Source organism: Pleurodeles waltl, chromosome 7, assembly GCF_031143425.1.
Source record: "Pleurodeles waltl isolate 20211129_DDA chromosome 7, aPleWal1.hap1.20221129, whole genome shotgun sequence".
NCBI classification, from domain to species: Eukaryota; Metazoa; Chordata; class Amphibia; order Caudata; family Salamandridae; genus Pleurodeles; species Pleurodeles waltl.
The window spans coordinates 1,258,478,145-1,258,495,517 of NC_090446.1; the positions used below are offsets into that span (position 1 = coordinate 1,258,478,145).

The following is a 17,373-nucleotide window of genomic DNA, read 5'->3' on the forward strand; positions in this document are numbered from 1 at the left end:
CATTTTCATCTTGTTTCGATGATTGTTACTTTGCTTGTGCTGGGTTTAGGCTCACCACTGCTACGTGTGGGCCTTAGTGTCTACTTCAGTCAGCGGCGATGACACCCTAGACCTCTTTAGTCCCTGGGACATAGAGGGGGAACATCATTTGCAACCCTCGGCCACAGATGATGCAGCTTTCTCCTCCAAGGAAAGCTCTGGTACAAGCTGAAAATCAGTGATCTTCTGTCCCCTACCATCATCAGGGTACAGGAGTATACTCCCTGTACTTCTTAATACCCAAAAAATCTATTCAAGAATGTTATTCAGCTTCTACAGCAGGATGATTTCATGATCGTCCTTTGCCTGAAGGATGTTTATTCCTACATACTAATACATCTGTCCCATCACCAAATATCTGAGGTTTGTGGTCAGTGGAAAGCAGTACCAATTCATAGTACCCCATTTTAGGGTTACTACTGCACCTCAGGTAGGTGGTGGCTGCCCTCCTGCACAGACAGGGCGTCCATGTCCTCCTTTATCTGGATGACTGGGTGATCAAGAGTGCTACCCAACAGCTATTTTGGGAGCACACAAGTCCCAATAAGCCTGCTTCACAGGTTAGGGCTTACCATCAACCCCACAAAAACCCATATTCAACCCCTCCTGATCCAGCCCTTCTTGGACACCATTCTTGACACAGAGGTAGGCATGGTCTATCTAAACCCTGCTCAGATTCAGTCTTTTCAGGCACTGCTCCCTGTTTTCCAATAAGTCAAAAGAACAGAACAGACAGAACAGTCATGCACCTCCTAGGCATGATGGCCTCCTGCATTGCCATAGCATCCCATGCTAGGTTACTCATGCGTCTGTTGCAAGAAGGCCTAGCACAACAGTTGTCTCAAGCACAGGGTCATTGGAACAAACTAGTGTTGCTCGGCCAAAGCACATGTTGCTCTCTGCAGTGCTGGAGCACCAACAAACTGTTGTAGGGGCAGCATTTCCTTGACCCAGTTCCTCGCTTATTGGAAGGGGGACCCATCTACAGGGCCTGACTGCTCAAGGTCAATGGGAGCAAAGTAACTAAAGCCATACAAATATCATTTAAGGCTTTCCTACCTCACCTGATAGCGCATGGTTGTTTTTGTCCGCATGGACAATATGGCAGCCATGCATTATTTTCATAAACGGGGGGCACACATCCTCCAAAGTATTGCAGTTATTCCAGGGCATTGGTGATGGGCTGTCCATCACAAAATTAATTTGCTGGCTGAGTACCTTCCAAGGATGGAGAACTACTTTGCCGACCTACTCAGCAAGATGCAGCAACAAGTACGCAAGTGTAAACTCCACACAAGTCCTCCTCCGTTACATCCTTAGGTCGGGCTCTCCAGAAATAGACATGTCTGCAACTGCAGAAAACACCAAATAGCCAAACTTTGCCTTATGGTTCTCAAAGTCCATGGGCAATGCACTATGGATGAGCTGGTTAGGGATGTTTACCTATGCTTTTTCGGCTCTACCTTTCCTTCCGTTTGCTGTTTAAAGGCTTTGCTAAACGTCCCTCATGCTCATCCTGGTGCCACCCACATGGCTTGCCAGTCAGGCATGGTTCACAGTTCTGCTTGAACCCTCTCTGGTTTCGTTTGAGACATTTTCACGCAGAACCATGGAAAAATTGTGCATCCATATCCTGGGTTGCTCAGCCTTGCAATCTGACTCCTGAGGTCATAGAATTTGGATCCTGCAACCTTCTTCTGGAATGCATGAGCATTCTTAAAGATGCATGCAGACCTACCACCAGGACCTGTTATGCAGCAAAGTCAAAATGATTTGTGTGCTACTGTCACTCAAAACACATTGATAATTTTGAAGCCAAAGTGCAGTTCATTGACTGTTGCCTACTACATCTGCAGGTTTCTGTTCTAGTCTTCACCTCCATACATCTACACTTGGATGCTGTGGCTGCCTACTTTCAGAAAAGACTATACATCTCTCTTTTCAGAATTCCAGTCACGCTTTCATGGAGGGCCTGATGGCCTGGAGGGCCTGAGGGACATTCCTCCTCAGGTTCCACTGGTCCTGGTATTGAATTTCAACATTGTAATGACAAGACTCATGGGCCATCTGTTGGACTTTTTTGCTTATGCAGGGCCAACCCCAATCTTTTTGCCTCCTGCCTCCAATTTTTTCTGACCTTTTGCTGTTGGCTTTTGAACTCTGCCCCCTTTACCACTGCTAACCAGTGCTAAAGTGCATATGCTCTCTGTGTAAATTGTATGTAATTGGTTTATCAATGATTGCCATATTTGATTTAGTAGTAAGTACCTATTAAAGTTCACTAGAGGTGCCAGGGCCTGTAAATCAAATTCTACTAGTGGGCCTGCAGCACTGGTTGTGCCACCCACATAAGTAGCTCTGTAATCATGTTTCAGACCTGCCACTCCAGTGTCTCTGTGTGCAGTTTTAACTGTAAATTCGACTTGGCAAGTGTACCCACTTGCCAAGCCTCAACCTTCCCTTTTCTTAAATATAAAATACCCCTGAGGTAAGCCCTAAGTAGCCCCAAGGGCAGGGTGCAGTGTATGGTTAAGGTAGGACATATAAGTAATGTGTTTTATATGTCCTGACCGTGAAATATTGCTAAATTCGTTTTTCACTGTTGCAAGGCCTGTCCCACTCATAGGTTAACATGGGGGCTACCTTTAAATATGATTAAAGTGTAGATTCCCTTTGAGAGACAATGGACATGTGGAGTTTGGGATCTCTGAGCTCACAATTTAGAAATACATATTTTAGTAAAGTTGATTTTAAGATTGTGTGATTAAAATTGCCACTTTTAGAAAGTGAGCATTTTCTTGCTTATACCATTTCTGTGACTATGCCTGTTTGTGGATTCCCTGTCTGGGTCAGTTTGACAGTTGGGCTGGTTGCACCTCACACTAGACTGTGACACAAAGGGAGCTGGGGTGTAGTCTGAATTTCCTGATGAGCCATCTGTGCCTGAAGGGAGAGGAGGAGTGGTCAGTCACACCTGAAAGGACTGTGCCTGTCCTCACACAATGCAGTCTCCAACCCCCTGGTGAGTGTCTATGGCTTGGCCTGGGCAAGGCAGGATTTCACATTCAAAAGAGACTTGACTTTAAAGGAGGCCTACTTCAAAGGAGCAATTTGGTATAAGAAGGGCATCCAAAACTACAAACTTTAGAACACTTCTGGAAACAAGAGGAACTTCTGCCTGGAGAATAGCTGAAGAGCTGAGGAAGAAGAGCTGCCCTGCATGTGACTGTGCTTTGTGGAGCTATCCTGCAGTTGCTGCTTCTGCCAGAGTAAGAGGGTAAAGACTGGACTTTGTGTGCCTTCCATCTTGAGAAGAAATCTCCAAGGGCTTGATTTAGAGCTTGCCTCCTGTTGTTTGAAGTCTCAGGAACAGCAAAGACTTCTCTCTGCTAGCACCTGGAGTCTCTGGAGAGACTCCTACTCTGCCCTGTGGTGCCCTTCCAGTTCCTGACACCCTGAAAGGAGAAGCTGGCAGCCTAAGAGGAGGAAATCCACGCACAGACTGGCGTGTGGAAAAAAAACTGACGCGACTCCGATCTGCGGCTGAAGAAACGACGTGCCACCGGCTCCGTGGCTGAAAATCAACGCTCGCCGGAAACACGACCGAAGAATCGACGCATGGAGCAGGAGAAATGACGCACAGCATCACTGATGGAGGCTGGGAGATTGCAACCCGCGTTGCGTGGTCTTTGGATCACCGCTGGGCGTGTAAAAACAACGCAAGGCCTGCCCGGACCTGAGAGTGCTGACCAGATCGACGCATCGCTCTCCTGCAGAGAGAAGGAACGATGCGCCCCGACCCAACAACAGGGAGAAACGACGCAAGGTCCCGCTCGTGAGTGGACTCGACTCATCGCAAGCCCTTTTTGATGCACAGTCGCCCGTGTGGGGTTATTTTTGACGCACCCAAGGTACATGTTCACGCTAACAGTGTTAGTGTGTCTTTTAAATTACATAAAGACTCTTTTTGCTTTTTAATTAATAGCTTGACTTGTGTATTGTGGATTTTTGTTTTGTTTAGATAACTTGTTTCTATTTTTCTAAACCTGTGTTGTGTCATTTTGTAGTGTTTTCATTAAGTTACTGTGTGTGTTGGTACAAATACTTTACACCTAGCACTCTGAAGTTGAGCCTACTGCTCTGCCAAGCTACCAAGGGGGTAAGCAGGGGTTAGCTGAGGGTTATTCTCTTTTACTCTGACTAAAGTGAGGGTCCTTCCTTGAACAGGGGTAACCTCACTGTCAACCAAAGAACCCATTTCTAAGACCATCCGTTTGAGCCCTTCCACTATTGCCCCTTGAGGTGGCATTCATTGTTGTTATCATTTCACTCAGGCGTGTCAGTGAGCTACAGGCTTTAACCATGGAAGATCCCTTGTTCCAACTAGTTCTTTGTACGAACCTCAAACTTCTCCCTAAGGTAGTCTCTCCCCTTAATCTGTTGAACTTCCAGTATTTTTCCCAGAACCTTATTCTATTGCAGAATGGGCTTTCTATACTTTGGACTTTAAGCCTGCCCTAATGTACTACATTGACAGAACTAAACCATTCAGAAGTACGTAGTATCTCTATGTTCCTTTCTCCAAAACCTATGCAGGGAAGGTTCTATCCAAGTGAGGCATTGCAGATGAATCGTCACATTCATCCAGACATGATATGCCAAAGCAGAAAGGAATCTACCCATTGTTCCAACAGCCTACTCCACTCAGAAGAAAGGAGCCTTTATGGCCTTCCTGGGGACCATCCCAATAGCTAATGTATGCAAAGCAGCTTCTTGGTCCACACCACACATATTCACAAAGCATTACTGTGTGGATGTACTATTATGCCAACACACTAATGTTGGTCAAGCAGTACTTCATATACTCTTTCAATCTACTGCAACACTCCCATGCTAGCCACCACTTTTTTAGAGGACTGCTTCACAGTCTACAAACGGCGTGGGTATCTACAGCCACACATGGCTTGGCAGAAAATGTTACTTAACCTGTCAGCATCGGTTTGTGTTGTTGCATATAGTGCTGTAGATTCACATGTTCCCACCCTCCTCCCTGGATGCCTGTGGCTGTTGTGGTGTCTCTTTTGCTATCTTCTTTTCCTCTTTTGCATGGATCTCTCTCTGTACTTCAATACAATGTGCAGTGGCAGCAAGCCGAGGAATCACACTGCCTTGTGACTCAAAAAAAAAATTCAGAATGAAATCAACTTGCACACATCCTGGCCCAACACTAGATGGCAGGGATATGCACAGCATGTGAATCTACAGCACTTTATGCCATAAACAGATGTTTACAAGGTAGGAAGTAACATTATAGTATTATATATATATATATATATATATATATATATGTGTGTGTGTGTGTAAAACTGTGGTAAATTACTTGTCATGCATTTTTTCTGTAAAAAATTAGATTAATAATCTCTATCTTTCTTTAAAAAATAAAATGAAGACTTTTCTTGATGCAATTGTTCATGCGAGGGTATAATTCTCTAGGTATTTATTCTATTTCTATTGTTAGTCACTTGTTTTTAAAGGTGATGGTGCACTTTACTTCTGAAGCAGTGATGAAGACCAACATTGCCATGAAATAAATTCTTCAAAACACATCCTGGAGTGCGAGCATTTTGTGTTTGCTGTGTGGACACAGTTGTTCTCTCTCACACGCTCTCCCTATTATGTATATTACTTACATACCACTCAGAGACACAGTAATGTTTTTGGCTCTCGAGAATCCATGCCAATTTTAAAGACATGCCACTGCACAAATATTTTGATATCATGATGTACCTTGGTTCAGGATTACCACCTACTATCACCATCTCATCAAATTCCTTTCCTGCCTGATTTTGGTCTCTAAATATAGTTGGCAGTCCTTTCCCTGAAGAATGGAGATCCTAGCCTCCGATGACATTGCAGACCCTTTGGTTGTCTGCCCAACTTTAAATTACCCCCTAATTGTAATAGATGCCTGTTGCTCCAGTAACTGTGATTGGAATGTTTCAAGGAGCCATTCAGTCTGATACTGAGTTGTTTTTACTTGCACAAATACAACCTGATGCACGTTGTGCGGACAAACTGCGCATATTCAGAATTTGGATAACTCAGAATGGGAGTAATCATTTATTTAGTATAACCAGTTTATATCTCAATTCAAGGTCTGGAAACTGAATGTCTCGAAATTGTGCACCCCGTAAATATTGAATCAGGCAATCTATTTGCTATTTCAATGACCCCCCCTGTGTTCCCTCAATCCACTGTCTTAAATACTCGTTTAGCTTTAGGGAACCAAATTGTAACTAGTTGCTTTAGTATCTCTACTTTTAGGGACTTTGCAGTTCAAAGTGACAGACATAAGCCACAGGAATCTGCGATTCATCATGCAGCAAATGTGTAAAAGTATTGTCTATCTTCAGGCCTTTTCATCAAATCATGTGAATGTCATTTCTACAGCCTAGTCCAATTTAGGATTGCAACATGTTACCAAATACACATCTCCAGATTTATTTGTGTATTTTTCGCTAATCGAGAATTGCACATTCAGGGAGTCTCAGCATAAGGAAGCCCTTAATTTATTATTTGCTATCAATGAAAACATAGAATTACGGGCCTGATTTAGAGTTTGGTAGATGAGTAACTCCAACAAAATGTAACAGGAATCCTGTCTACCTTATTACGAGTGGCACTGGATGTAATGCACTTGCATTGAGGTGAATAGGCGATATGTTCCCCCTTTTGACGGATTAACTCATCCTTCAAACTTTAAATCTAGCTCTTCGTCTACTAAAAATATGTTGTTATTACTTCATGCACTTAATATAATTGTTGTAAAATTACACAATAAAAATATATTTTTTTTTATTCCCAGACTAGAGTTTTAGTGACCCATGGAATAAGTTTTCTCCCGCAAGTGGATCATATTCTGGTCATTGTGGACGGTAAAATTTCTGAAATGGGATCGTATCAGGAGCTCATGAAGCAAAATGGTGCTTTTGCTGAATTCTTGAGAAATTACGCTCCCGATGATGACATAACAGAAGAAGAACTAACAAGTACATTAATTTCTTCTTTTTTGCGTTTTACTTGCCTAAACTGTGACGTGGTGAGAGTTGTTTGTGAAAGCTTATTTAGTGCATACACCTTTGTTAAATTACATTCAGCCATAGAAGCACTTATTGTAGTGGAAGGTAAAAGGACTGTTGTTATGACCCCTGAGTTGTCACTCCATTATGATAGCACCATTCAAATGCCCTTGGTCCTTGCATAATTTTAATAAAATAGAAGTAAAATGGTAATATGCAAAATAGAATTGTGTGCTTTTAGCAGCATTTTCTATAAACATTAATCTTAAAATGAAAAAGAAAGACAGGAGAAAATGAAAAAGATAAACTTCATAATCAATGCTAATACATTATTATTATATATATATATGTATAGTTGCAAAATGTAACCCATATTGACTCTGCTAAGTCTCGCTAACACCTGTGTTTGTAAAGAATGACATTTTAAAACAGTTTGTCTTTTCTTGTACCTAGTTCAATTGCCTACCTCTATAGAAGCACACCACCTTTACTATTTCAAAATGTTTTTTTTTTGGGAATGCTATTATGTTTTTCCAGCAAACATCGACCAGGATTGTTTGCATGAAAGTTGATCATTTCATTCGATTGCACCTTATCTCCTACACTCCATTGTTGTGGAAGGAGTGTATCTCATTCACTTCAGTTACAGCACTTTTGGGAGCCTCGCTTCTAATCTTTGGTTGTCATTGTTTTCTGCTGACCCACCTTTTTATGTAACTCACATATCATAGATATGGGAAAGCACTTTTGCAAACGATTTTCACTTGGTCCACTTTCACCACATTACCAAACTGTTACCAAGTGTTTCTGTGAAGTAAATTGTGCCATATATGGTGCCTTATTGCACAAGTGCAATTGGCAGCGCCCTGAGACTAGAAGTGCTACCATTAGTAGCACATTGTTCAAAATATTCTCTCATTGAAGTTTTGAGATTGTAGATATCAAGATGGATGATTTGCAGCACCGGCATCATTCAGAGGAAGAATAGACTGGCAGTGGTCATTAAATGTTAGTCTTGACTGGCGAAGTGCTTTACATCTGTGGAGAATCCACTATGAAATGACACCCAACAAAGAAACGATTTTCCTAGGAATCCTTGAACTCTCATGTTGTTTGACGATGTTTGCAGCCTTCTTGAATTATGGAATGTGATTTTCTTCATGTTTTAAGGCATCTTTGCTAGGCAGTTGTCCTACAGTGTGGCAGCAAACGGGTCCCTCCTATTTGAATGGTGGTTTCACTTGAAGAACTCTGTTTGTCTTTGAAATCAAATAGTGAAGGAAAGAATCAAACGTATAACTTTTTTTAAACAGCTGTTATTAAGGAACACTAAGATCCATTCCACAAAAGTCACAATGCAGCATGCACATATCTCTTGAGAAAGGGATTGGTATTTATAATCCTTAGACAAACTGAAGTATGGATTTCAACATGGTTGTTTCTTGGCCTGCAGCAAGAAATCTATATTAATCTCGCATTTCAGCACCTTCCATAAAACATTTGCTATCTAATTTGCAGAGCAGTGTTATCAGTTGTAAATTCCTAACAAGATCTCTTACGGTCATTTTGTTTTGGTAATTATGCAACTTCCCATACTAAATATATATTTAAGGAAACAAGACCTGAGTGTTTTGTGTTTATATACCAATACAGTGCCCACCTCAAGCTAGAACCAATGGTTATGACTGCTAGTTCTTCTCTGTAGACACCTAATACGTTGAAGACAGATTTTTACTGACCTCCATGTAGCTTGATGATCAGTTTTCCAGATAAGGAGTCTTGCCTTTGCAGTTCTTCCCAAAGGACTATTCCTAAAGGTTCTACTTCTGCATTTTAATAGCACAGCTTTCATATATCCTTCAAACAAAAGGCATTCACATTCTTTACCTACATAATTGAAATGTTACAAGCAGGACTTCATAAGCTGTTGCATAAAGAAGGTATCAAGAAAATAGCAAGGGTAATATGAATTGAAGAAAAAGGAAAACTGTAGGGAAGCTAACACTTATAAGCCTCAAGATAGTATGTTTTAGTTTAGCAAACTCAAAGGAAAGTCTGCTCCATGACAATGTTTTCAAATAGAAAGAAATAATCTTGAATGGTTCAGCATATCAGAGACAAAGACATTGATGGTTCTAATAAATCTGCAGTCAGCTTATTACACATGGGTTTCTAATAGAGTTTTTATTGGTCGACTCTGTGACAGGTTCCAAATAAAAATTTGAGGGCATTGGTACAGTGTCCTTGTTGTTGCCTACATCTTCCTCTGTTGCGATCTTTCTCCAAGCAACCTCCTGGTTGTTTGCATCCACTGGATAATTGTCATTTTTTCTGCAATAATTATCACATACCCATCTCATTCTTTGGTGTTTGGAGTCTTCTTATCTCCTGGATTTGCACTAGTGCCATTAAGCCTGGACAATATGTTCCCCCCTCGATGCCACTGTGTCTCATATTATCCATCTGTCACCTGTGATCTTATCCTAAGAATTGCTGAGCATGTACTTCCATACTTCCACTGGATCCCCATCACTAAGGGGTTGAATTGAAATGCCTCTGTTTCATATGTCACTCTATCTCAATACAGGAACCATTTCCTTAAGACATTTAGATAAACCATATACACTCTCCAGAGTTTTCGGTCTTCTAATTGAAAACTGGCCACCATTCCTAGACTTTTTAAATCAAGGCCTTGATTATTGCTCGCAACAACCTGAAAGTCTTAACTTACATGATAGCTAGCTGAGTTTCTAACAGTTCAGCCCCTAGCTCTGGGGAAACCATTCTGGATAGCCATGCCCTCTATAAATAGAATAAATCATATTCAGTTAAAAAGAGATAAAAATAAAGACAATAGATATTCTTACCAGGTTACTCCTAGCATCTAGGGTGCATATTAAGCAAGGTATAAAATAACAAAAAAAAACTACTGCACAATATAATCTATTCTATTCTGTGAGACTTATATAGCGCATGGCTACCCGTAGGCCTCCCAACACTGAACAGTCAGCAGTGCAGCGATGATGTGCATGCAGGAGCTTGAACAGTGTACCTTATTCTTTTTTTTGTTTGATCTGTTCATTGAAATCTTTAAACTTACAGCAGTGTTAAATGTATATATTCATACATTATACAAATTCTACACATTTATGTCTTGACTTTAAATAATGTTTTTCTGTATACAGTTATATCTATTATATATGGTTTATGAGCATGTTGTGTATGTAATAATCTGCTGGTTAGTTCATTACATTACATTATAAATATATGGTCATTTAGGATATAGATAATAAACAGATCTTTATATTTACCATTGATTTTATAACCAAGAAATAAAAAATAAGTGTGGGTGAGGGTGGGGGAAGAAGAAAACAGGGGTAAGCTTCAACAACTGTCCAGCACTCCAATCCCATAGCATTGACATACGATATTGTAAAATTTCTCACAAGAAGTCACCTGACTAATCGAGGCAATGGAAGTTAATAGGTATTTAAGTACTGTGTGAGGTTCCTTCTATAGTCGTTTCAATGTCAGTAGTGTAATTGCATGTTGCATCAGCGTGTTGTATGGAGGTGTGTAAATCGATCAAGATGGTGTCCCAGTGGGCTGAAATGGGGCACTTGCGGAGTCCCAAACTGTCCTCCCAAGGTAGCTCTAAACCCTCAGCCCAAGCCCATGTAGAGATGGAACGAGACAAAACTTAAACTGTCAGTGGTTAGGAGAACTTCCATCAATGAGTAATGAGACATTTAGCCACCAGGAATACCAGATCTAAGAAACGTGTTGTGGCTCTATGTTTTTTGTCCCTGCAATGAAGACCCAGGAGGCAGCTTTCCCAGGTATGTAGCGCAGGTCTCCCTATGCATAAGGAGAGATGTTGTGTCACTCCATGGCAGTAGTGTTTTATGGAGGGGCAGGCCTACATCATATTGATGGGGTCGGCATCTACTTGATGAGGACAGGCTGCATCTCTTCCATGAAAGTATTGGTTAATTTTAGCTGGGGTTAAATAAGCTCTGTGTACGATGTAATATTGTATAAGACAAAATCTGGCATTTCGAGGCACATGAGTAGGACTTGCTAGCAGTCTAGCCCATTTTTTGTCCTTGCAGTTTCGTGTCAAGTCTGTCTCCCAACTTTTGTGAAGGGTTGTGAGTGACGTCGCAGTGTGATGTCACAATGAGTCTGACAGCCAGCGCATGATGTGATGACTTGTGCCCATCACATGCAAATATTGTATGGTAAAGTTCTCATGTGAGAAGGCATCTTCTGCAAGTCTGTAGTCTGAGTGGAAAATGCTCCCAGGTAAACTGCTCTTGAAAATGGAATTACAAGGCATATTGCTTCAGAGAAAAGGAGCGACTGATTAGTATAGTGCAGTTAGACCTGACAGCCTTTGGCATGGTCTTCCTCTAAATGTTTTGCCTTCTCTGTTGTCTCGATTTCAATTTTTCTGGCATGAGGACCACTAACCTGTGCTAAAGCCCTTGTACTCTCTCATCTAAATGTGGTAAAATTTGCTTACAACCAATTGGCATATTTGGCTTACTCATAAGTCCCTAGTAAAGCAGTGCTCCATGTACAGATTGCACCTCCCACTTAATTATTCCTTTAAAACATGTCTGTAGGAGGCTGACCTGGCTTATAGTGGGTACCTAGTGGTACTTACACCTTGTGCCAGGTCAAGTTATCCCTTATTAGTAGATTAGAAGTGTTCTAGCAGCTTAGGCTGATAGAGGTAGCTATAGCAGAGCAGCTTAGGCTGAACTAGGGGACATGCAAAGCTCCTACTATATCACTTATATCATATAGCACTATATCATAAGAAAACACAATACTCAGAGGTACTAAAAATAAAGGTACTTAATTTTAGTGACAATATGCCAAAAGTATCTCAGAGGATATACTCCCTTAGGAGGTAATTAATAAACACAAAATATACACACAAATCAAAATCAGATAAGTAAACAGTTAGAAAAGTAGTGCAAACACTGTAGGACACAATAGAATGCAATAGGAGACAATAGGCCTAGGGGCAACACAAACCATATACTCCAAAAGTGGAATGCGAACCACAAATGGACCCCATGCCTAATGTAGTGTGTAGAGGGTCGCTGGGAGTGTAAGAAAACACTAAGGGTGTCCAAGATTCCCCACCCCAAGACACTGAAAAGTAGGAGTAAATATACCCTACTACCCCAGAAAGACAGTAAAGTCGAGATAGGGGATTCTGCAAAGACAACAACTGACTGCAAAGCACTGAAGACGGATTCCTGGACCTGAGGACCTGCAAAGGAAGGGGACCAAGAGCCCCAAACAGCCCATAGGACAAGGTGGGTTGTATTTAAAAGGTAGGGCATGTGTTTTCAAGGTTTACATGTCCTGGTAGTGAAACCACCTTAATTTGTTTTCACTACTGCAAGGCCTACCTCTCTAAAAGGATTACATTGGGTTAACTTAGCACATTTAATAAATGCTAATATTTTGATTGGAAACAGTCATGTTTGATCTCAAAAGAAATGCAATTTAAACTTCTCTTCAATGGTGAAGTCACAATCCTGAAAATGCCACTTTTAGAAAGTTGGACCCCCACAAGACTCACAAAGGAACTTTACTCTAAGCTTATTGTCACCCTAGACCACATGGAGCCTGAGCAGGGGAATAGATGTGGGGGTAGTGTAGAAGTTCCATCCACTTCACCAGGTAAATATATTGGACCTAATGAGCCACTCTTTAATACACTCCTTGACCTGCATAGGAACCCAAAAGTTCTGCCTTGTACTTCAGTGGACTGCCCTGCTGCTTATTGCCTGCTTTGTACCTCAGAGGACTGCACTGCTGCTTGAAGTGTGCCTTGCTGCTTGATCCCAGGACCACCAGAATGACTCCAAGGGGTAGTTGGCTGGCCTCCTCTCTGAACTACAGGGACATAACAAGATCCATAGAACTTGAACCCTGCATATGGCGTCTGCCTGGAGTTAGTCTTGACCCCCAACTTACGTCCAACCAGTCCTGAACCGTTGGAAGTGGTGCTAAAGGTGCTTTTCCAGACAAAACAAGAAAGTGGGACTTAAAAACATTTCCACCAAAAAGTGGCTTGAGTCAACAGGAGACTGGGATCTACCTGCTTGCTTATCCACCTGAGGTGCATTGCTAATCAGCTTGACTTTGTAGTAGTTTTCGCTGCATTCTTCTCTACTCTAGTAAATCCTGTTTAGTGGATCCTCTCAAAAAGGATATCTGGTCTTGTAAAGCCCTCATCGGCTACAGCACCTTTGCCCTGCTGGAGATTTTCGGCTTCCAAAAAAGTGACATAGTCTGAATGCAAAAATCTACAACGCAACTTTGTCCATTGGCTCCCTGACGATGATGCCATCTCCTCAGACATGGCCAGTTGCCTTACCCTGCTGAACTTTAACTTCTCATTAATCTTTCCTCAGAATTTGAGCTGAGTCCCAGCCCAGTCCACCTTGTGTATTCGAACTGTACTCCATCATGGTCAGATATAGCTTTTGACTTTGCCCCAGTGTCTTGAGGCCAGTAACTGGTGCTTTAATCTTTTAAATTCAATTTTTCACTTAAAAGTTTAAACATTTGTAACTCTGGTTCTATTGATTGGATTTAGTTAATGTTGGTGTCAGATCATTTATTCCACTTTTTTACTGATTGTTTGCTCCATAAATACTTCACATAGTATCTCTAAGGTAAGTATGACTGTTTTTGTGCAAAGCTACCATATGGTTAAGCACAGTTTAAATCAGTGTCTTTTGTGGTTCACGCTGACAAGAATTGTGGTTTTTACTTTAAAGGGGTTTACTCCCTTCAACCAATAACCCAATTTCTTACTAGTACACTTTATGGTTTTCCGAGAGGAAGGCTGGTTGTTATGCCCATTAGAATATGTTAATTAATTGAGAAGTGCACCTTGTGCATATGCATTCTGATTGACTTGCAGAATGTATTGCATTCTCTGAGTCAGTGGAGTGAGATAGATTAAGCAAAATGAACACAGAAGAAGGTGTTGTTTTTTCAAAAAGGGGAATGTGTATTGAAATCACTGTGAAACACTGGACTGCGCCATTTGGTTGTCTGTAATGAATAGAAGGGGAAATAATTAGTAATGCAATTAAGAATGGTAAATATTGGAAAGGAACTCTGCCTCTCTGTTGAATGGAGATATGGTTGAAACGAGGTAGAATTAACTATGGACAGTGACTGAAATTGGAATGCTCAGGTGTTTTCTTTTTACCTTTTATGATTTAAATATTGATTACAAATGGAAAATATGAAAGCTCTGCTGAATGGATTGAGGTTGTCATCATCAAAGTGCTCTGTTATGCTACCTGGACCTGTCTGACTGACCTGTGCCTAGTCCTCCAAACAGGCCTACTGCTTGTGACCCAGCTCTGACACTGACATGAGACCTCCTACCTCATGGTACTGCTTTCTCCTCTGTCTCGTACTCCTCGTATAACTGTGCTTCTGTCTTCTGCTCTTAGCTCTCTCTTCCCTTTCTGCTTGTCTTTACAACTCGCTCATTGCACTTAAACTGTTACTCAGCTCTTGTGCCTTTTGCCCATTTTTGTCTCTCACTTTCTGCACTCTCATTCTTGCTCCGTTTTTGCCTCATTTTTATCTCATCACTTTGCCTCTTTCTTTCCAATGCTTTTTACTTCGATTTTTACTCCTGTTCTCAGACTTTTCATTTTGTCACCTCCAGCTACTACTTGTGCACCCTTCCCCCTCACCGTCATGGCCTTCCTGCATTTCTCTCTGTGCTTTTCTCACCTGTCTACCCCTGCAGCCTGCTGCAGCACTGTGCACCAACCCCCCAAGTGCCTCCTTACACCTGCTCCTACTTAATGTCAGCTGTAGCACAAACTCACACAGTGAGTGCACCTCTCATGTGATGCTGCAGCAAAGACAAGCCCATCTGTGGCTGTCACACCACACACACATCATGCTGCTCCTCAAAGATCTTCACTGGCCACAAAATTGCGCTCTACGATATCCTCACACAAACTTACAAATCTGCAAACAACTTAGGTCCCTCCTACCTCAAAAGCAGCATCAACATCCACACCCCTACCAGGAACCTTCATTCAAACAGCTTCTGTCTTGCAAGAGTCCCTGCACACGCAAAGCCAGAGGTGGCAGACATTCCTTTTCATACCTCGCTTCTAAACCTTGAGTGACCACCCCCTCTACAACAGAGCCACCACCTCGATTCTTGAGTTCTGCAAGAAACTGAGAACATGGCGCTTCATTTAGGCTTCAGACTCTGCCAGTTCAGACCTCTCTTTCTTAGTACCGCAATACCCTCCAGGAGAGCTGTGCACTCTAAAATTAACATTAAATATTCTAGCATATCACATATAACTTAACAATGCTTTGAGGCTAATTAGCTGCAGTGAAGAAAAACAGATGAGAGTAGGTTTCCCATTGTTTGAAATCCTCATTTCCGAGTAAACTATGATATGTCCATTGAAAGATGAGGAGTCTTTAATGGGCATTACCTCATTGCTATAAAATGTGTTTTTATATAACTGCATGATGTGCAGTAATATCAAGTAAACATATACATATATAATTTGTGTATTTTTTGGTAGTCATGTAGTAGATGTTAATTTGTCATCATTACAACATTGTTCAATTCCATATATTGAGATCTATTACAAAAGGTTCAAGGGATAACTAATAATATGTTGGGTATATTTGTATGAATGTTGGGAAATTGTTTATCGTGTAATTTCATGCTTTTATTTATTTATGATATGCATGCTAACATCAGATTTTTTTCTTTTGTAGTGTTAGAAGAAGAAGAAGTCTTACTAGCTGAGGAAACACTCAGCAACCATATTGATTTGGCAGATAATGAACCTATTGTAAATGAAGCTCGAAAGCAGTTTATTAGGTAGGAATACAAGCCCTTCAAAATTTGGGGAATATTGGTTATCGCCTGATTTTCTGAATGGACTCAGTTTGAACTTCATTCAAACAAAAAGGAGTACTTAAAAGACTCCTTGTTGGAGGCTGGCCTGGTTTGTTGTGGGTACCAAAGGTACTTACACATTATACCAGGTCCAGTTATCCCTTATTAGTGAAATGTAGTCAGTGTCTAGAAGCCAGGCTGTCTAGAGGTAGCTGTAGTAGAGCAGCCAAGGCTGAACTAGGAGACATGAAGAGCTCTTGCAATACCACTGTAGTCACAGAGTACTCACACACAAAAGAAAATACTCAGCGTTACAAAAATAAAGGTACTTTATTTTGGTGACACAAATGCCAAAACTACCTTACAGACTATACTCCCTTAGGAGGTAAGTAATATACACAATATATACACACTAGTATCCAAAAACAGGTAAGTACACAGTCAGAAATCAGCGCAAATAGTGAAAATCATAATAGGTTGCTATGGGCCTAGGGGGAACAGAAATCACATACTAAAATAGTTGAATGTGAAAGTTCGTTTCCCACCTAGGCAAGTCTAGTGTGTAGAGGGGCGCTAGGAGTGTAAGAAAACACCAAAGGTAAGTAATAGAACCCACCCCAGCGCCCAGGAAAAAAGGAGTAAATCACAGTAAGTTTCCTGAAACACACAAAAAATTGTGATAGAATATTATACAAGAACCAGAAGAGACTGCAAGACATCAACTATGGATTCCTCAACCTGAAGACCTGTGGAAGACGGGACCAAGACCAAGAAGCACTAAAGAGTCCAGGGAGAACAGGAGCCCCTGCCAACCCAGATGAAGGTGCAAAAGAAGAACCACCCGATGAGAAGACAAAGTCAGTTATGCACCCAAGAACACAGATGCGGGTTCCTGGTTGGTGCAGAAGATATCCCACGTCAGATGGATGATTGCAGTCTGGTTTGCATCCCTGGATTCTGCCAGCAAGCCATGGGACACTCAGAGCTTGCGGTTAACGAAAAATGGTGCTGCCTGGGAGCAGGTGGGACCTAGTGGCCTCTACCCAGGAGAGGGTGACAGAGGGGGCTCTCAGCAACTCAGATAGCCCTCAGAAGACCAGGCAGCATGCACAGGAGTCCCACAGCACGGGGACAAAGGAGGTGAAAATGGAGGCCCATGCAGCATGACACAAAGGGATCACACGCTGCCGGAGAACCACTCAGGAAGCTGTGCGTCGCAGGATGGAGAGCAGGGGGCCTAAGCTGTCCTGTGCATGAAGAACTTCTTGAAAGATTGCACACAAGCCTTGGCAAATGCAAGTCACGCGTTGAATGGGGGTACTG

At 41.7% G+C, this 17,373-nt stretch overlaps 1 protein-coding gene across 1 annotated transcript in view; it reads left to right on the forward strand.

The window, feature by feature from the left end:
• Nucleotides 1-17,373, forward strand: part of ABCC3 (ATP binding cassette subfamily C member 3) — a 691,699-nt gene that overhangs the window by 464,117 nt on the left and 210,209 nt on the right. The window contains exons 19-20 of the mRNA XM_069200423.1: nucleotides 6,905-7,088; nucleotides 15,927-16,032. Coding sequence (XP_069056524.1) covers nucleotides 6,905-7,088; nucleotides 15,927-16,032 — 290 coding nt within the window. The remainder of the gene's footprint in view (nucleotides 1-6,904; nucleotides 7,089-15,926; nucleotides 16,033-17,373) is intronic.